Raw genomic sequence first — 20,025 nt, 5'->3', positions numbered from 1 at the left:
GATATGCTGAATAAATTCGAATCTTGCTCTTCGCGCTTGTTTCGAAAGAAATCGACACACTCCCCGTGTAGCGCTTGCTGCAGAAAACGCGTAGGTTGGATTCGGTGCAAATGAAATCAAAATTTGGAGAGCAACGAAAGCGCTAGAAGAGTAAGTTTCGTCAGCAAGAGATGTTCGATTGCTCGAAGCTTTGCGAAGGACGGCGATGCATACAGCCTACACAGGACTGGTGTGGGCGTGTGTTCGAATAAACTGGAATGTGTAGCGTTTGCGTCATCGAGAAATTTTACGTGGGGTCGACCCCTCAAGAGGGAACCCAATGCATAACTTTTTAATTTTTTTACGCAAACCTTCCCCTGTGCGTGCCGATTTCGGTTGCGAACGGACAACAGACGTGGCCCCCAAACGCGAACACACACACACACACACACACACACACACACACACACACACACACACACACACACACAGACAATTTGAGCTTTATATAGTAGATATTAGATTATAATTGAATTAAGCTCTTCAAGAGGAGTTTGGCTATAGTGACACGTCCCCGATCCACACACCCGTATAATGCTTGCGCGCGCTGACGAACCTATACTACAAACCCGTAGGTGTACAGTACACGCACAGCACGTGCATTGACACGTGACACGAAGCCTTACCATTACGCGCGAAACCAACACCATCCTCAGACAACTCCATTGAACTGTATTTACAACAAGCAAGAGAGTCGAAATTGCTACTGTGTGAAGTGTGTAAACCGGTGCCCAATTGAAGAAGTGGCAGTTCTAGTAAACGTATCAAAATAGAAGTGTGGGATGTGCATGTGTCTGACTGTCAAGGAATAAATTAAACTAATTGTGAACATCCAGTGATCCAGAAAAAGTGAGTGACTGTAGCTAAGCAGACGGTGTTACTGTATTTGAACGTGGTTACAGTGAGAGACCAAGGACTGGAGACAGTGATTGTGACATATATTGGCATCTCACTTCCTATTTGGTCACAGAGTATCTGTGGAGCTCACAGACATGGAAATTGTGTTAGTGGTTATGTTGATGGAGAAACATCACTTGAAGCTCTGCTCCAGACACATCAATGTGCTACCACATCTACGTTTGTGACACGAACGTCTACAGTAGCAGACATCTGCCAATCTTTGAAAGAAGAGTCTAAAGCAGAGCTGAAGAAAACTCTTCCAAGGATTCTATTTCAGTGTTCAGCTGGTGAGAAAGTTGTCCCATTTGATGGCACACCATTCTGTTTATGTGGAAGGAAGCAGCTGGAATGTCAGTTTGGTCCCTCTCGCCTGAAGTCTGGAGAGACGTATTAAGCAAGGAACAGAGACAGCAGTGGCAGTGGAAAGAAACGTCTCCTACTCCAGACAACTAGAAAAAAAGGATGCACAGCCCATATTAGCATTCGACAAGTCATTAGATTTCCTGATTTCAAGTTACCATATGATACTCCATCTACAACGTCCGACTTCAAGAAGGCAAGAGCAGCCATAGTGAGGGAAGTGCAGAATGCAATGAAGAGTGATACAGTCAGCTACACCAAACGATATTTTGTGTCACTTCCTGACGTTGATGCTCATTCCAATCATTCTTGTGGAGGAGCTGCAGGATTTGCACAAACAGTTCACCCTGCAATCATACATGAAATCAGTAACATTGTTCGTAATGGCATAACCAAAGCGACTGAGGTGAAAGCAGCCTTACGAAGATTTGTAAAAACGGGACTAAATGTTGATCAAGGTATAAAACCTGAGGAGACAAACAGAGCCTACTATCCCTCTGATGTTGACATAAAGAACCACATCTATTTAGCAAAACAGAAACTCAAGCTATCAAAACTAGACCAAGAAAATTTGTCATTGAGTATTATACAGTGGCAAATAGAATCTCCTGGTACTAAGTATCATTTCCGACCTTACAGAAATGTAAAGGGCCCACTAAACACAGCTACATCCTGTACAGGTACACCAAATAATGAATCAGTCAGTCTGTCAAAAAACAATTTTAGCAAGTCATGCAAACCCAGGCCTGACGCACCAATCACCTTTAGCTCGACAGCTTCCCAATCTCAGCAACACATGCTGTATGTCCATCAAGAAAAGTGGCAACAAGATCTATTGGTACGCTATGGCAATACCATCAGTCTTATTGATGCAACATACAAAACAACCAAGTATGATCTTGCGCTCTTCTTTATCTGTGTAAAGACTAACGTTAACTACACAGTAGTTGCTGATATTGTAATACAGCATGAAACAGCTGAACAAATTGCCGAAGCACTACAAATCCTCAAAGATTGGAACCCAGTCTGGAAACCACAATTTTGGATGACTGATTACTCAGAAGCTCAAATGACAGGCCTCACTACATCCTTTCCAGAATCAACCCTATATCTGTGTGACTTTCATAGGGAACAAGCGTGGACACGATGGGTAAGAGATTTAAAACATGGATTAAACACCACAGAGAGTGAATCACTGCTAGAAATACTGAGAAAGATGGCGTATGCCCCTCCATGCCAAGAGCCTGATAAAGCCATTGATTACTTTTACAGAAAAGAAGAAGAGAACTTAAAGAAGAGTGGTGTGCGGCGTTGTCATGATCAAGTCAACCAGTGGCTGTCACGAAAGTGGCTGTGTATTCCTGATGTAAGACTCTAGTGTGTGTGTGTGTGTGTGTGTGTGTGTGTGTGTGTGTGTGTGTGTGTGTGTGTGTGTGTGTGTGTGTGTGTGTCTGTCTGTCTGTCTGTGTCTGTCTGTGTATGTGTGTCCATACGTGCGAGTTTGTGATATCTGTGTACATGTCAGAGAAGTTTTTTTAGTAGGTTTCTGATACATAATTGTGTTTCTAAATGTCTGCTTGCTGATTAGAAATGGGCTCGATGTTTTCGTGACAACTCCTATCATGCTGCAGTTGAAACAGACAATGCGACTGAGGCTCAAAACAAGCTATTGAAATATTCGTATCTGCCAAGGAAGAGAGACCTGACTATCAAGCATTATCGAGATTCTCATTCACCATTTCCTACCAGATCAAAGAGAAAGATATCTTTTCCTAAACTATAAAGCAAGCACAGACTATCGTTCCTATGACAAATCCATACCATCATATCTACATAATAGACCATCTAGTATTGTGGCTCATTGTCTTGAAAGGAAGTCATCTGCTCTCAAGTTTTGTGCTGAAGATGTTTACTGCAATCCTATTAGATCTGGTGTCTTTCATGTGAAGTCACAGTCCAAAAAAGATGTTTGGCATACCGTTGAATTCGGATCTTTTCATAAATTACCATCATGTACTTGCACAGACTGGAAAAAAGAACAAATTCCATGCAAGCACTTTTTGCTGTGTTTCGCCTTGTTGAAGGATGGGATTGAAAGAATCTGCCTTCCAGCTATCTAGAGGGGCCATACCTGTCAATAGACAAAGTGCTCTTGATTCTAGATTTCATAGCAACCATGAATCTGTGGAAGATCACAATGTAGACAGTCTGGACTATGACAGCCAACCAGATTCTACCATGGTTACAGAACAAGATTGTAGTGAATCAGCCAGCAGCGTGCTTCACTACCTGCCAGAACGAAGGGTATGTATTGTGTCCAAAAGAAATATTAACTTATAAGGCAATCTGCTATTAACCCAGACAAGTTCAGGCCCGGATCCAGATGGGGTTCAGGGGGTTTCAGCCCCCTATTTTCCAATAGGCGTGGTTCAATAATTTCATTAGAAAAGAAAATTAGTAATACTATAAATAACTGCTACCAAGTCAACCCCCTCTTTCAAAAATAACGGGATCCGGGCCTGAAGTTACATCTAGCACCATGCTCATTCCCGCTTAAGTGTACTTAGACAGTGAAACTGTGGGTTTACAGCTTGAATTAACGCTGTTGTATTGTGTGTAGAGACAAGCCACAGAGCTAAAGGATGCTCAGTTGGATGCGAGAGAAGCCATAAAGGAGGCAGAACGTCTTACATACCTAAGTCAGAGCGTGGAAGCATTACGATGTTTGGCAATAGCTATTCGACAGTCTGTGACGAAATTGAAAAAGCCGATGCCACAGTCAACAGAAGGCCTCTTGCTTCTACCATCATTACGCAGGAAATCCTTGAAGAGAGCAACAGCCAGAAGACTGGTAAAAGAAGCCAAGCAAGTAAAGCAAAAAGCAAAAAGTGAGCAAACAGTAAGTGAACTGCCACCACAAAAGAAACGTAAGACAAGTCATAGCAAGAGAGTGGGGATAAAGGCTGACCGCATGAGACACGAAAACTCAACAATGAAAGACCGGCAAGGATGAAAACTGAAACTCACAGATGCAGTCAACCCTCACACTAGAGAAACAGAAGCTAGAATCAGCTGTAACGCCTCCATTGACTTCAATCAGAACGCAGCAAATGTAGACTTTCAATGCAACAGTAAATCACTCCTCCCTGTCACACCTATGTTGTGTGAACCAACCTTCCAGAGCAAAAGTAGAAGCAGTCTTGACTTTCTAAGACGGGCATCCAGCATACTAACAACTTCAACATCTGATTTACAAAAAGAGAAACAACTTCAACAAATAGCTCATTCCTATGCCTACAGTCAGGCGAAGGCAGCACAACTGCCACTTGAGTCTGTAGAGACAAACACAAATTCTGCAAACCATGTAGAACACTTTGATGAGCCAGAAACTGATGGAGCAAAAAGATTTGAAATCAGACAACTACGAAGACAACTGGATAAACAACAGAGTGACATAGAAAATTCAGTGAGGAATAGATGAAATTATATTATGGATTGCTAATGATCACGTGTGCTTTCGTTGTTGCAGGCAATGAAATCGACGCAATCTACAGTAAACTGCCAAGTGATTAATACTACACGTGATCTAATAGGTTCTGACAATGAATTTTACAATTTCGTCATTTGTTGCTATAGTTTAGTTGCTGTTTTCTTTATAGATTGCACAAGACCATCAACACAGGTTTAAGAATAACACATTATTGTATGATCCCTATTATCACTCGCCAACACTCCAACAAAAATCATCATTATTCACTACTAAGAGGTGAATAATGATAAATGTTAGAGTGTTGGCCTCCCTTTGATATATGCAAGCATACAGACACCCTCATCCCCACCCACCACTTACCCTCACACAATTTAAATTTCTTTATTACAGCTATCCTATCTTTCAAAACCAAAGGAAGTGCTACATCACCTGATTAGCAACGCTGATCGACCCAACCGTTGCAGACGGCCAATTGTGTTTGACATTAGAAGACGTCCATCTGATAGTCAGCAGCAAACAGTCAAATGCCACACTAGCATAATCTATGCATCAAAGCAATTCTAACACTTACAGAATGAGACATGACTTGGTCTTTATTTGTTTAATTGTTTGCTGTACTTGTGTGTTTAACTAGAGCAAGATTCAAGGACTAGCCTAGTAGTGTTATACTATTCAAATACATCATAGTGTACGAGGGTACGCCATCATACCTTCATACATTTTCACCTAGGCTACTATGTTAAGTTCAAGCAGGTAAAGAGAGACACACAGACACACAGATACACAACTACAAACTGACAGACACACCAGATAGACAGAAGCATACACAAACAGACACAGACACAGAGTCAGACACAGACACACAAACACACACACACACACCTAAAATCCTAAATCCTAAATGTCAGGAGCTGCCTCTCAGAGGTCACGCCCCCAGCTGTTAAGCTGGGCCCTGTGCGCTACTCAGGGAACTCTGGGCCTGCGCTAGCAAACTCCTGGAGCCGAGCCAGGCACTTGCAGGAGCACCGACTTGTGAAGCCAACCGTGGTGTGAGCACTCGAAGTCTCACCAGGACCCCAGTGGCTGATGTCACGTCACAGCCGATGGCCGCTTAGGACCCCAGTCAAAGACCAGGTACTCATTTATACTCCTGAGTCGAGAGAAGCAAATGTGTGTTAGTTTCTTGCTTAAGGAAATTATGCCATAGCTCGCCATCACTGTGACTTGAACTTGCAACCCTTCAAGGTCCCGGATGTAAACACTCCATAAGATGACTCTCTAACCAACTGAGCTATCACCACACACACACACACACACACACACACACACACACACACACACACACACACACACACACACACACACACACACACACACACACACACACACACACACACACACATGCATACAAGGTAACGTAGATAAAATTTGCAATTCACTGGTGTTGTCGGTATGTCACTGCTGTAGAAATTTAAAACAGAGACCAAACTTCAAAATCAGTTAATATGTATTTGCAATCTTTGCTTAAAGCCTAGATGGACTAAGCATCTAATAATTACCAGCATATTAAATCAATTACCATAGCGATAGCCTAACAGATTTGTTTATTTCACTCTTCGCAAATAGGAGAAAGATCTTTCTGCTTCTGAAGACATGACAGTATGTGCGCCTTGCCTACCTACAGCATCTTACCAGTCACATACCCGTAGAGTTAGGGGACGTAAATCACTCTGATAAGTAATTTAAATAATATAAGTGTAGTTTCACTATACAGAATTAAATACCGCTGTGAACCATCAAACAGATGGTGACCGTCACATTAAGCTTATACAATTCAGTTGAATGTTTCACTTGAATTGAAAACTTACTGAAGCGCCGTGTTTCTACTTGACACAATAACCCGCTCACAATGTTTGGGGAGGCTTCAGCCTACCCCAGCCTCCCAATCCTACGCCGGTGCATGTATTATGTTTCCAATAAATATACCTTTGCTATAATATACATATGTTCATTTTATTGATCGCCATCAAGTTTCTAACTTTGAGAATAATCGCTTTGAAAACAACTAGCAAGTGCTATTACTTTTCAACAGACTTTTGAAAACTTGATGCAACAGTTATCAGTGTGCTTGTGGAAACACAATGCGAATATATATATATATATATATATATATATATATATATATATATATATGTGTGTGTGTGTGTGTGTGTGTGTGTGTGTGTGTGTGTGTGTGTGTGTGTGTGTGTGTGTGTGTGTGTGTGTGTGTGTGTGTGTGTGTGTGTGTGTGTTATCTGTATTATATACAAATATATGAAATATATATATATATACCAACAATGCCATACCACATCACATAATATTCTAGCTCTAACGATAGTCCTTCTAAAATGAACAGCACTAAAGTGCAAACCCTCCGCTTGACTACTGGAGTTGTCTCATTCTGAAGTTGTCATTCAAGCTGAGAAGAGGCTGGACTATTCATGGCGCGGGCGTGACCAACACCTGGTAACATACAGGCTTGGTCACACCATAGTCACGTGACCTGACTGCATTACTATCCCTAACGTTTCACGTGTGGGGGTAATGACTAGCATTACATTTCAGTAGTAGTTATAATGTAGGCACACATCACTATGTTTATATTATGCAGAGACGTAATTAGACACTACCGTGTTTGTACAGTAATAGATTGCAATTGCAAGTGAACCTCCACTGTACCCTAGTGCTGCTGTACTTTATTCAGAATCACAGTAACATATCCTTAATTAATTATTGCAGTAGTATACGTACCATGGTTCACCGGATTCTTTCAGGATCATGTCCAGTACGTAGATAAGCCCTACATACTAGCACTCATTCACTCTCGATTAAAAGAAGAGACTTAAAAAGATTCCTCATGCTCCTGTTGCAGAAGGAGCCGACAGAAGTGTGTTGCCGTCACATTACAACATACGGGCGAATGAGGCTTCAGCCCACTAACGCACGCAAGCATTATACGGGTGTGTGGATCAGGGACTTGCCACTAAAGCCAAACCCCTTCAAGAGATGTCCATCGATATCAATTAGACCTCGGAAACCCATACTATAGTCCTGATACGCGCTGAATTCCTCAGTCTATCTAATGCGTGAACGGACTTTAGTTAATAATGAGTATATACAAGTAACAAATCGATTAGCTTTCATTGTTTCCACCACTCGTACTCGACAACTACTTGCAGCATTTGCTCTTTGAGTGACTGCTTCTACTATTAATACGACTGTCTCTCTTTGACACTCCTGAACAACACATTCGATTTCTAAAATACATTGCAAAATGAATAGTGATAAGACGTACGAATGGGATCGTTGTCATCAACAATGCCACAATCGACTGTCTATTGCTTCTTGCTCTCGTAGTACAGCCTTCTCAAACGCAAGAGCTGCTACTCTATTAAAGAATGACTCTACATTCTCTCCTAACAATAAAGCAAACATGCGGCAGCTAAATTAAAGTATAAAAATATGTCCAGTACAACACCTGTTAGTGACGACGTTGTCCAGTATTCTGCACCTAATACGTTTGCTACAGCAATGGCTGCTTGCTCCTTTCTCTCGTAACGACTTTGAGACTAACAACAAATATGTTACTGAGTAAGACAAATCCGTGTAGATACAAACAATCATTTACACAAAGATCTTTCTTGGTACCAACCAAGTAGATGTCACAGTCATTGTCATGATTGTCTCGAAGGGCATCTTGTAACCAAGTACTGTACGATACACAAAACGTTGTAACAGTTACTGTACAATTTACAAGAGCAAAATTGTGTACCTAGAATTGTTCAATGTCACGAGGTCCGTAAGATCAACCGCTATGACAATAACTGCAGCACAACATACATGAACAACATGAACGAGTGTATTGCATATATACATAACTGATATTTAGTCATGTAATGTACTCTATCTACTTATGCATTTCCTGTACAATTCATAACTGCAATTCTAATAGCCACCAATAACAACATTTTGATTTCAATACACTTTAACATAAAATACACAATAAGTTACAGGCAATAAAAATCAAATGTTTTGCTAAGTAGCTTTGGTCAAGAAACAGACAAATTCTACAATGTATGTGTCTGCAGTTTGAATCAATTCAGTTCACGCTGCATTATTATTATAGTTGTACTTGTGTGATGTGAGTTTGAGATACCACACTGATAAACAAACACAGAAAACTATAGTTTTGATTGAGGACCACACAATTGCCGATGATGATCGACGGCACCAAACAACAACTGAACTGAATGTAGCACGCTATATTTCAAGTGCTTTACTTAGAAGTTAAGAAAGCACATGTCTGCCGTGCTCTCCACTCCTAGGCTATACAAACTCATGTCTGACTGTAATTGACTCATATTTACCGTATTAAAGCCAGGTGCCCCTTCCTGTGTCTATTGCCTATCTAGCAGTTGATCCTTGACCTTTCAACCATTTCAATTTCAAATTCAAAATTTTAATTTTCAAATTTCACATTTTTATTTTTTATTTCCAATTTTGTCCAAGATTTCAATTTTTTGCTAAAAATTGAATTCGTTCAGCAAATTTCTATTTTTATATTTCATATTTCAATTTTCACGCCTGTCAAGCTGTGTAGAAACAAACAAGTAATATACTCCCTTTTGTCTTTAACTTTAAGATAGCTTTAAACTGTTCACCTCTAGCTCCTTTAAAGTAAGCAGCAGCAATGCTCTTAAACCGTTCTTGACCAGCTGTGTCCCACCTGGCAACAATAACTCAATACCAATAGAAAGGATCAATACCAATACCAATACCAATACCAATAGAATCGATCCACCTACAGCTGGAGAATGAATGATCGATTGAAGAAAACGTATTGCTCTGACTCAAAGTCGACACCAATAGTAGCCTTGTAGTCTTTCTCAAATACATTACGACAATACCTAAACAGAACAATTTGTAATTTTACACAAATCATGTGGAACTCCTATGCTCATGCCAGCCATCAAAAATAGTCTGTATAACCCCACTCCCTTTACATTGTAGCAAATAAAGACCCTGTGTCATAGAATACAATGAAAGCTCTCAGAACGTTTGATCCTGCAGTGCGTAGCCAGATTCTTGACTTTTAATAGTGTCAACTCTCTCCAGGCAAAACAACGACTTTTAGGGCAGCAGCTCTGGTGGAGGTTTGCTCCCTACAGTAAGAAGTAAGATTAAGACGTTCTGCACGGCAGGAGATCTACCCTTTTGACAATGTCCAGGAATGGTCAAACGCACATGCGGCCACTGGCCTGTTGGGTGCATGTGGTTGCTCTTTAGTTGAGTATGATCAGTCTCTGTCTGTGCTGTCTAGAGCCTCCCGAGTCAATGAATGCCATACACATGCGTCAGCTTCGGTGTGAGTGTAAAAGACTGCCAATTAATTAAATTTTTAGCTCATCTTTTGATTAGCTTGCAGTTAGTTAATATAGTCTGTTCAACTGCAGAAACATCAGGTTAATTTATTTAACTGATATATATATATATATATATATATATATATATATATATATATATATATATATATTATAGGTCTATATATATAAGGCCTCTATTCGTTGCATGTCTGTTTCACATCACCCGCCCGGCCCACATCCCAACGACAGGGCCGCTCTGATTTCACCATTACGCCATTATTCATGTAATGCGCATGTGTAATACGACCAGAGAAAATGGCATACGCCTGGCATATTCCGTGTCTCATTCCTTTTAATTTGCGCAATGTCTGCTGTTCTTATCTACAGGGTTTACTGTAAATCTTCAAGAAAGAACTTGAGGACAAGAACCAAACACAGATCGTTCAATAGTTGTTAGAGTCACTCTAGCTCGTGGATGCTAATCTGTTCTGTTATATATTATTTATAGTGCCTGCCGACTTCCGGTGTCACGTGTACATAATGACTGTCCGCCCGCCCGTGTCAGTTTGAGAGAGCCTGGGTGATGCGAAACAGACATGCAACAAATAGGGGCCTAAGGTTTCGAATAGTAGAGCCTGTGCGGCCCCTGGCTGGAGCCTTGACTACCCCTGAGGTCAAACCTGCTAATACCCATCCGGGCTTTACTGACATTTGCAATGACCATGTCATTGGTACTGTACGCTTCTGTGTCATCGGTACACTTCCATGTCTTGTGCAACTCACCTATTGATAAGAGCAGTCTTACCAACAGCTACGTCACCAACGATTAATTAACGCCTTGCAAACAACAATGAAACAGACGAGGGTCACGCAGTATAACATTAGTCAGTCTTCAGATGTCATATCTTACCTCCCGCTACTTGCATCGGAACAAATGTCGACCACACGAGGCTGGAAATCGACTTGATCAGGTCTGATCGCTACGTCAGGCCTGAAACGCTGAAGAGAACACCGCTTAGTTCATGATCTATCCTCAGAGAACCTTGCTGCCTTACCTGGAGAAACGAATCAATAACACGACCATTTTCCATCCATGCGTATAGAAAAACATCGAAATTCAAACCTGGCTGAACACACACGTGAGCAGACACGTGACCAATTTTCGCGCTCTGTGCATGGAGGACGTCTCTGATGGAGAGACAGACCGTGGAGAAGATCTAGAATACCGTCAGAGACTTAATACATGGCTGTAATCAAGTCTGTGGATTGTTTCCGTTGCATGAAGGCATTGTCCAGCAAGAAGTGATAGCATGTAGTCACGACAAGCCAAGGTTAAGTGCTAAAAAACCAACGGAACAAAGACTACAATTTAAAAATGAGTAAGTCATTTCTAGCACTACGCTAGCTACTACATGCGATACTCTCTGACGTTCGCCATTTTGATCACACCTGACATTATGAAACCAAGGGAAGACGAGATACTGCTGTAGATATAAGAACTGCTGTGTGTGTGTGCGTGCGTGCGTGCGTGTGTGTGTGTGTGTGTGTGTGTGTGTGTGTGTGTGTGTGTGTGTGTGTGTGTACTTGTGTGTGTGTGGGGCGTGCGTGTACTAGTAGATTGAAGGTAGGTCCAGGGGTGCACAACCTAAAATGAGAGATAAGATACAACCAACAGGGGAAAGAACTAAATCTAGTGAACGACGTCGGTCACGCAAAAGGCCTTTGTCAAATTTTAGTTTGAGCGGGGATTTGATATTACAGAAAAGAAGCGTGCACGAAATAGATATGGTATCAGTGTTATCAAAACATGATGACTTTGGAATGACAGGTCTGTTGTTGCATGTAGGTGCATGCAAAGAAACATACTCGGGCCTATTGTAATTATTCCATAACTGGACTGTGAAAAGTATGATTCCTGATCTAGAAACTGCTGATGTTGATTCTATTAGAAGATTTTTTATAAAAGCTAAGAACAATTTACAGGCATCGGGGGGGGATGGGCTGCGAAGCTGGGGGATGGGCTGCGAAGCTGGGGGATGAGGGGGTTTGGACACCCCAACTTTAAGCACAACCTCTATTTTTATAAGCAAACAGTACCCTCGTAGTTCGTGTACTCCTGTGTCCTTTCATACCCCGCCCCCAACTTGCGAATTGCTCCGCCCCCTTGGGCATTTAGGGATGGCTAAGTAACTGGAAGAGATGACGAAGATGCAGTAAAGTGTCCAAGAAATCTAATATTTCAGTACTAGAACGAAATCTAACATTCTGGTACACAGAAGAGTGCTATTTCCGTACAGAGCATTGTAATAGGTTTTGAAGGCATGCAGACCGTTATACTACCGTACGTTTGCATTATATGTTCTGCAGTATATATACTCCCTTTGGGGCCTTTCTTCGAGATGGTGAGACAGTGGAGACGAAATATGTAAAGCCCGTACACAGTGTCTTAGATCTTCATACGAACTTCGAATTCGTCAGGACGACAAGCTGACAAAGAAAAGAACAACGAACAAATAGGAAGAAACGTTAATTATCGAGTTTGCGACGTTTTCTCAGAATAGAAGACAAACGACGGAGAGGTCGTGTTAGATCTTTGGTACTGTAATAGGTAGGTGGTTGGTACTATCATGTGCTAAGTTTGACACCATTTCACTGGAAGGCATTTAGGTTACCAGCGGCTGAATGCGTTAGTGCGCGCCGACATTTACACTGAACGGTATCTTTTACTAACACCGGCAATTCACACATGTACGACACAGTGCAACTCACTGCCCTAAAGTCTGCAGTCACGACAATTTATTCTCTGCGGTTCCTCCTACTCAGCAGCCTTCTGTGACGGCGGTCTTGTACAGAGTTGATCCTTGACTCCTATAGGTTCGGGAGTAAATAGTCCTGAGAAATAAGTTGAGCAATGACGGCAAATACTCTACACGTGTCATTGTATACTAGACGTACCTGGTTCTTGAACATCGACCGAAACCGAGAAACCCGCACGAAGTAGTATACCTTTGCCTAATTACTTCTTGAGATGAAATCAACGTGTAGACTGTGTACGGCGTAGGACCCTGGCAAGGCCCTGAAATGTCGAGTTGTTGACAAATGACATTCCTACAACAATAGCTCGCAAGACTTACGGACACAGCAACTTTTTGACTCTTGAGGAAGGCCAGTAGCCAGACAAGGAGTTCCTCCATGCAGCGGAGGATTGCAATGTCGTGTTCGCTCAGTAGTACCTCTTCCGCACGTTCTAGAGCATTGAGCCCATGACGTCCACGTAGTGTAAAAGCCGGGCACTAATCAATGCACAAAGGTCACTCACTCTCTAACGAGTACACAGCAAGTGTAGAAAGAGTGAAGATACCCGGGCATTCGAATTTATTGCAGAGCCTTGATTCGGCTTCGTTGCCACTGCAGTCTGCGCCGTCATATTTTGGAGCGGGATTGTTGCACTCTCTAGTTCTTCCTTGTGATCCGGTATCGCAAGTTTTACTGCAGAATGTATATTCTGTCCACGCACCCCAATTTCCGTTCACTGCATATTTCCAACACAACCATCAACTATCTGAAAGCTATAATGTACGTCATCTATATACTCGTACATACCTGGGCAATTGTGTGTGTTACACAGCTCTTCTTCCAGCGCAGTGGACGGGTCATTACATGGTTTGCCTCCAAAATCAGGTGCTGGATTGTTGCACAATCTATTTCGAAAACGCCTGCCGGTCTCACAGGCTTCGCTGCACTCAGACCACGTAGTCCATTGTCCCCAGTTGCCGTCAACTACCATAAAGTTACTAATCTTTGTACCAATAGCCAAACTATATCTTTTAACAAAAATCAAACCTGGGCATTGGACATGGGCACACGTTTGGACATCTACTTCTGGACCTGTCACAAATATGAATTACGCACAACAGCAAAGACCGCCAGCTATATGTACATACATGTGCATGTGCGTTTGTGTCTACGTGAGTGCGTGGGAGTATGTGTGTGTATGTGTGTGTGTGTGTGTGTGTGTGTGTGTGTGTGTGTGTGTGTGTGTGTGTGTGTGTGTGTGTGTGTGTGTGTGTGTGTGTGTGTGTGTGTGTGTGTGTGTGTGTTCTACACGTGCACCGTCATCAAAAATCCGGGACACTCATCATCTGCAGATGTGGGCATCAATCAGGACAATTGGGAGTCACTGGCGTCTGATCGCTTGATTTGAAGGAAGAAAGTGTCATCTGGTTTGAAGAAGTATGAGGATGAGAGAATGAAAAAATTGGAAGAACAACGACACATACATCAGCAAATGCATGGCACAAGTAGTAACTACAAGTCAATATGTATGCGCCATCTGCCATTGCGATTGTCATTCTCGTATTGGTCTCTATGCACATGAACAAGCACACAAGCGATGGCTGAATTCTAATCATTAGAGAAGTCGTGAACTCGTACACGAGTAGCGGACAATGAAAATGAATGAATGTGTTCTACACACCTTGACAGCAAAGTCCTCCGTGTCTTGGCAGAGGATTGGTGCATTCTCTGGTTCTGTTCTGCTTTCCTCCTTCGCATGTTGATGAGCAGGGAGACCAGACACTCCACCACGTCCATCCTCCGTCGACTTTACAACCATAGACAACAAGAAAACACAATGTGCTTGCTTGAAATCCTACCAAAAGTTATTAACAAGATTACAGATACGTACCAGGACATTGTTGTTTGTTGCATTCGCAAGTTCTTCGAGCGTGTCCACCACAGAAGAGACCATCATAACGAGGTCGGGGACTGTTGCATTCACGGAAACTTTCCCTTGTGCCACCTTCGCAGCTCGCCGTGCAAGGAGAAAACACTGACCACGGACTCCATCCACCGTCCACTACACAGAAACTCCTTAATATTATAATCGTGCTCACTGCATGTATGTTGTGAAGGTTTTACCTGGGCAATTCCTGTCACCTGGGCAAGGTGCCCATTCTGTTGCTGGACCTGGGCACTCCGTTCCGTTGTACCTCGGTGCAGGATCGTTACATACACGCGAACGATTTCTTCCGCCTCTGTCACACGTTGTAGAGCAGTGACTCCATTCCGTCCAGTAGCTCCATTCACCATTCACTGAACATTAATTTAGTATGAACACAATTATTGAAATACATTTAAAATAGTACTCGTTATTTTGTAATCACCTGGACATTCCTGAGTGTTGCACTGCGTGGATTCAATGTAATCTCCTGGACAAGGAAGACCATTAAAATTTGGTGGTGGATTATCGCATTTTCTGGTTCGCTGGTATCGAGAGCCACCACAAGATCTTGGACAATCAGTATAGGCAGTCCAAGCACTCCATCCGCCGTTTACTATTAAAAACAAATAATGATTGACCGAACAGTCCAGATTGACACATTAGAAGAGACATGTATGGTGTCACCTGGGCATTTAGAAATTGAGCACGGAGCCGCTTCTGAATTTGGTCCAGGGCAAATGAGACCACCGTTTTGGGGAGGAGGATCGTCACACGATCTAGTTCGATTTTTGTAGTAGCCTTTACCACAAGCAGGACATGTAGTACTCCATGAGCCCCAAAAGCTCCAGTCTCCGTTAACTAGGTAATTTACAACAAAATTATCAAGTTTAGCTCTGCGTTGTGGCTTTCTTTATTGGATAGGTACCAGGACAAGGTTGATCGTTGCATGGTACAATTTCCGCTTCAAGTCCAGGACAGTTTGCGCCTGTACCTCTAGGTCTCGGTTCATCACACTTACGGAACTTTTGCTTATGACCCCCATTGCAAGGTCTAGTACAGACTCCTTCTGACCAGGTACTCCAAGCCCCGTCCACTTTAAACAAGAAATGTGTTCACCAGTTAAACCAAGGAACAAAGAGTACGTCTGTCAATATACCAGGGCATTCCTTGGGAGAGCAGTCTGCTGTGTCTATGTCAAACCCACTGCAACTGCGCCCATTGCACGACGGTGGAGGATTGTCGCACTTTCTATTTCGAATTCGTCTGCCACCTCCACATGTCACTTCACACCGTGCCCAACTCGTGTATGCGCTCCATGTGCCATGTACTAAACCAAAACGAATATTATTCATTGTCGTCATTTACTATTGCGGCTACATTACCTGGACAGCATTCTGTGTTGCATTGCTCGAATTTGTTTGGGATTCCATAACAGTTATCGCCACCGTGTTGTGGTGCTGGGTTGTCGCATTGCCGCGTGACAATGCGAAATCCGCCTCCACATGATTTCGAGCACGGCTGCTTCGTCCATTCACTCCATACACCGTGAACTGGCAAAGGAAAAGACAAACAACAAGCATGTATAAATTCGCCGGATTTCTAGTGGAATTATCAATAGACTTTGCTGTTAGTCACAAAGTCGTTACGGAGCAAGCAGCCATTGCTGTAGCAAATGCATTAGCAGCAGAAAACTGGACATCGTTGTCACTAGCAGGTGTTGTATTGGACCTAATAGCATACTTTAGCTGCCACACGTTTGCTGTATTGTTAAGAGAGAAAGTAGAGTCATTCTTTAATAGAGTAGCAGCTCTTGCAGTTTGAGAAGGCCGTACTACGAGAGCAAGAAGCAATAAACACAGTCGATTGCGCATGGTGTTGTCGATGACAACGATCCCATCCGTACGTCGATCTTATCACTATTCATTTGCAATGTATTTTAGAAATTGAATGTGTTGTTCAGGAATGTCAAAGAGAGACAGTCGTCAAGAAGTCACTCAAAGATCAACTTCTAGTCTTGTGTTTCGAGGTGTTGGGTTGTCACATTGTCGGACAACGGTGCAAAATCGGCCCCCCGCTTGACTTCGAAAAGGCGTAACTGCCTAACATCAACACCACCTATTTCCGAAGTCAATTACAATAGAGCTGTGTCCCCAGACTGCTTTCTTCTTTCCTCCCACTGTCCGCTCCGATCGCGTGCAGAAAGCAGTCTCGAGTACAGATAAGCTTTGTGTCGAGTACATTTCGAATTGGCGGTTAACACCGTCACAGTTTCGGGGTGTTGGGTTGTCACATTGTCGTACGACGAGACGAAACCCGCCCTCGCAAAATCTCGTACAAGCTCCCGTTGTCCATGCTCCCCTACCGCCATAAGACAGATACCTAGCTGTATACACCATCGCCGATAGAACGAATTAATTGGACAAATAAAGCCGAGGTATGGTTGACAGCGTCCTGTTGCGAATGATGCACCAACACATGCAGTCTTGCAGCTGTTCGACTGGTCGCAGCTTCTTGCTCTTACGTGAGAGCATTGCAGGGTACATGCATCGTCCAACCTCTCCAACTTCCGTATTGCCCAACGACTAAAAATCGGACAATACACTGGAACTGCCTTGCGACAAATAATCGAGTAAGTATGATGGGTAAGGTCAATAATCGTGAGTGCGTGGTACATGGTCACGAGTTGTTGCTAGACTTTACCCGGACAGGATACGTCCCTGTTGCAATGTCCTTCTTGGCGATCGCAGAGTACAACGAGGTCAGTGAATTCGCACATTCTCTCCCTTTTTCTGGATCCAAATGGACCGCATTTGTGAGAACAGTCCTTCCACGCAGACCATGGCAAGCGGACGACCGCCCTACGATTTCGATTCTTGTCTCTTCTTTCCCTGTTGATCACTTTCTCAACTGCACAACATCAATCAGGTACATCTAGCTGTGTAATTTATGATTGATTACCCTTTTCCTGACGACCATTATGGTTAGGCTCAGCGCTGATCTTTCCCTGAGGGTATGCAGAGAAAAACAATAGAACAAAGCTACGTGCAGTGCCTATAAACATAGAAGCAGACCTCGCTGGTAATGACAAACAATAAAATTGCAAGTCCTGCAGACAAAAGGCAAGACGTGACGATCATCTGTGTATGCTTCAAGAAGAAATGCATGACTACACAGCTGAAGACAGGACAACTAGTCGTACTGTACCATTGTGTTGCAGGTAACTTTCTGTGTATTGACACGTACGCTGGCCAATGACTTCAAGTATTAGCACTTGCTTCACGCTCACCTGATGACGCACTTGATCAATGACTAACCAATTAGTTCAGCCACGACCTTACCCCAGCGCCTTTGTTCTATCTAATTGATTCCCACTCATGCAGCGTGGGAGTGGATTTGGTCAGCTGGCGGAAATGCTCTAAAACCGCAACGGATTTGCTCTGCTGGACGTCGGATCGACAAATCCGCTACTGTGTACATACATGTATACATCTTACACTTCCATTAATTAAGCTACTATATGATCTAGAACACGTAGGCTTACCGTAATTACACAATTGTTTAGATCAAAAAATCAAAGGGATCCCTCGTTACGAGTCGGATTGTCCACTAGGAAACAGATTAGTTTGTGCACCCTCAGGTGGATGACCAGTCTGAATCTCAGAGGCTTATACTGTAGCTATATATATATATATATATATAGATGCACCCCAAATGTTTTGGGCGTGTCCCTTTTTGGATATCATCTAGGGTTTTACCGTATACAAGCATTTAGATACACATGTGCTTTACGCTATGCCAGAACGCTGTGTCGTGTTTGATCCTTATAACATATAGTTTGATCTCTAGTCAAGAAAAAAACACGGAAGTTAGAAACGATCAAAAAGTCTGCCCAAAGACCTAGGGCCGTGTTTCCACTAGCTGCACCTTATACTATATTTTAGCTTAATTAAGTAAATGCGTTTACATACTAAACCAGTTCAAGAAAGCGACTGTTTTCACTAGGAACTTGACATCCGGGATGTGCAAAACAAACCGTCTAGAAATGCCTATTTTGAAGTATTGGGCTGCTCTGTCGCCGAGTCAGAGCAACTGTTGGTTAAAAAAATTGTCAGCACCCGGGAGTTTGCATGACGATGACCAAGGACACCGTCTTCTCTCTCTCCGTAGCTGCTGATTTCCTTCCTTTAGTTAACGACCCTTACATCTTTAAGTTAATTAAGGCAATCCTATCCCAGCAAAATAGTCAAAATAGTCAATATACAGAGCAGCCATGTAACAAAGCGCTACTGTCAAGTGACAGTTAAACCTTGCTAAACGGTTTAACTAACCTACTAGGTTTAGGAAATCGGTTTAGGTTTAGAATATAACTGGTTTAGTGCAGGTACAAACAGGTCAATCCTTAGACCAGTTTAGCTTAATTAACCTAATTAAACCACTTGCTAATTATTAAACCAGTTTAGGCGAGGCGCTAGTGAAAACGCTGCTGTATCAATATTCTTCTTGGATAGACCGACCGCTTCTAGCTTGTGTGATCATTGCCGAGCGTAGCGAGGCTTCTAATCCGGGTCGCACAACAGGAATGGGCGTGGTCCTATATGGGTCTCCATCGAGTTTCTGGTATGTGTGAGAGTGTGTGTGTGTGTGTGTGTGTGTGTGTGTGTGTGTGTGTGTGTGCGTGCGAGTGTGTGTGTGTGTGTGTGTGTGTGTGTGTGTGCGTGTGTGTGTGTGTACACACAAATCTCAAATTTCTCCTCCCCAACGACCACGTTTCATGATAGGACCTACTGTAAAGGGGCAATATTCGCGTGGGTAAAATTTTCGCTATATTCGCGGTTGTAAACCTTTTCGCGAAAATTAAACCCATGCAAAAATTTCTGTGAAACCGTGCGGTCCCGTGTGTGGGCGTGGCTGCCATGCAGTAACGAGCTCTGCAAGATTGCGCTAATGTTCTTATTAATTAATCAAACACAACCGAACACTAATGTTATACTTTTCCGCTTTCCGCTAGGAACGACGTTTTCCGCTAGGAACGTGCTGTACCCTCTGGAGGAGATCTTGTACCACACAGTCATTTGCAGCCTTCACTGCAGCCGGACGTACTCCAGAAA

The 20,025-nt window shown here is 42.8% G+C and overlaps 4 protein-coding genes across 4 annotated transcripts; 2 read left to right on the top strand and 2 right to left on the bottom strand.

Moving 5' to 3' along the window:
* Window positions 1-2,095: 2,095 nt before the first annotated feature.
* On the top strand, window positions 2,096-3,361 carry LOC134198304 (uncharacterized). The gene is made up of 2 exons (XM_062667675.1): window positions 2,096-2,665; window positions 2,888-3,361. The coding sequence occupies exons 1-2, from the start codon at window positions 2,096-2,098 to the stop codon at window positions 3,080-3,082; spliced, it is 765 nt and encodes a 254-aa protein (XP_062523659.1). The 3' UTR covers window positions 3,083-3,361.
* Window positions 3,362-3,999: 638 nt separating this feature from the next.
* LOC134192732 (uncharacterized) lies at window positions 4,000-5,470 on the top strand. Its single transcript, XM_062661481.1, has 4 exons — window positions 4,000-4,765; window positions 4,829-4,892; window positions 4,959-4,981; window positions 5,180-5,470. Exons 1-4 carry the CDS (start codon window positions 4,457-4,459, stop codon window positions 5,351-5,353), a joined length of 570 nt encoding a protein of 189 aa, XP_062517465.1. The 5' UTR covers window positions 4,000-4,456; the 3' UTR covers window positions 5,354-5,470.
* Window positions 5,471-7,828: 2,358 nt separating this feature from the next.
* On the bottom strand, window positions 7,829-11,334 carry LOC134192722 (ras-related protein Rab-36-like). The gene is made up of 9 exons (XM_062661473.1): window positions 11,250-11,334; window positions 11,105-11,193; window positions 9,637-9,738; window positions 9,493-9,557; window positions 8,604-8,655; window positions 8,460-8,541; window positions 8,310-8,400; window positions 8,127-8,247; window positions 7,829-8,068 (listed from the first exon to the last, which is right to left on the bottom strand). Exons 1-8 carry the CDS (start codon window positions 11,283-11,285, stop codon window positions 8,144-8,146), a joined length of 621 nt encoding a protein of 206 aa, XP_062517457.1. The 5' UTR covers window positions 11,286-11,334; the 3' UTR covers window positions 7,829-8,068; window positions 8,127-8,143.
* Window positions 11,335-12,817: 1,483 nt separating this feature from the next.
* Window positions 12,818-18,173, bottom strand: LOC134190907 (coadhesin-like). Its single transcript, XM_062659450.1, has 18 exons — window positions 18,122-18,173; window positions 17,989-18,063; window positions 17,876-17,921; window positions 17,618-17,824; window positions 16,300-16,467; window positions 16,074-16,244; window positions 15,843-16,010; window positions 15,602-15,775; window positions 15,360-15,530; window positions 15,115-15,288; window positions 14,882-15,052; window positions 14,672-14,797; window positions 14,038-14,082; window positions 13,798-13,974; window positions 13,556-13,726; window positions 13,329-13,487; window positions 13,150-13,270; window positions 12,818-13,086 (listed from the first exon to the last, which is right to left on the bottom strand). Exons 1-18 carry the CDS (start codon window positions 18,122-18,124, stop codon window positions 13,014-13,016), a joined length of 2,400 nt encoding a protein of 799 aa, XP_062515434.1. The 5' UTR covers window positions 18,125-18,173; the 3' UTR covers window positions 12,818-13,013.
* Window positions 18,174-20,025: the final 1,852 nt, after the last annotated feature.

This window comes from Corticium candelabrum, chromosome 1 (assembly GCF_963422355.1).
Source record: "Corticium candelabrum chromosome 1, ooCorCand1.1, whole genome shotgun sequence".
Classification (NCBI taxonomy): domain Eukaryota; kingdom Metazoa; phylum Porifera; class Homoscleromorpha; order Homosclerophorida; family Plakinidae; genus Corticium; species Corticium candelabrum.
The sequence above is the reverse complement of the archived record's forward strand: the minus strand, read 5'-3'. Positions and strand labels throughout refer to the sequence as shown.

Excerpts from the sequence above, each read along its gene's own strand:
- LOC134198304 (XM_062667675.1), top strand. The coding sequence starts at position 2,096 with ATGCTGTATGTCCATCAAGAAAAGTGGCAACAAGATCTATTGGTACGC. Across the intron at positions 2,666-2,887 it reads AGTGGCTGTGTATTCCTGAT|AAATGGGCTCGATGTTTTCG; the intron begins GTAAGACTCTAG and ends CTTGCTGATTAG.
- LOC134192732 (XM_062661481.1), top strand. The coding sequence starts at position 4,457 with ATGTTGTGTGAACCAACCTTCCAGAGCAAAAGTAGAAGCAGTCTTGAC. Across the intron at positions 4,766-4,828 it reads AGAGTGACATAGAAAATTCA|GCAATGAAATCGACGCAATC; the intron begins GTGAGGAATAGA and ends TCGTTGTTGCAG. Across the intron at positions 4,893-4,958 it reads TACTACACGTGATCTAATAG|ATTGCACAAGACCATCAACA; the intron begins GTTCTGACAATG and ends TTTTCTTTATAG.
- LOC134192722 (XM_062661473.1), bottom strand. The coding sequence starts at position 11,285 with ATGGAAAATGGTCGTGTTATTGATTCGTTTCTCCAG. Across the intron at positions 9,739-11,104 it reads TCCGATGCAAGTAGCGGGAG|GTATTGTCGTAATGTATTTG; the intron begins GTAAGATATGAC and ends TGTTCTGTTTAG. Across the intron at positions 8,542-8,603 it reads GTGACATTGAACAATTCTAG|TACTTGGTTACAAGATGCCC; the intron begins GTACACAATTTT and ends TGTATCGTACAG.
- LOC134190907 (XM_062659450.1), bottom strand. Across the intron at positions 16,468-17,617 it reads CAGGGACGTATCCTGTCCGG|TTCACGGTGTATGGAGTGAA; the intron begins GTAAAGTCTAGC and ends TTCCTTTGCCAG. Across the intron at positions 13,488-13,555 it reads CAATAAATTCGAATGCCCGG|TGCCCGGCTTTTACACTACG; the intron begins GTATCTTCACTC and ends TGCATTGATTAG.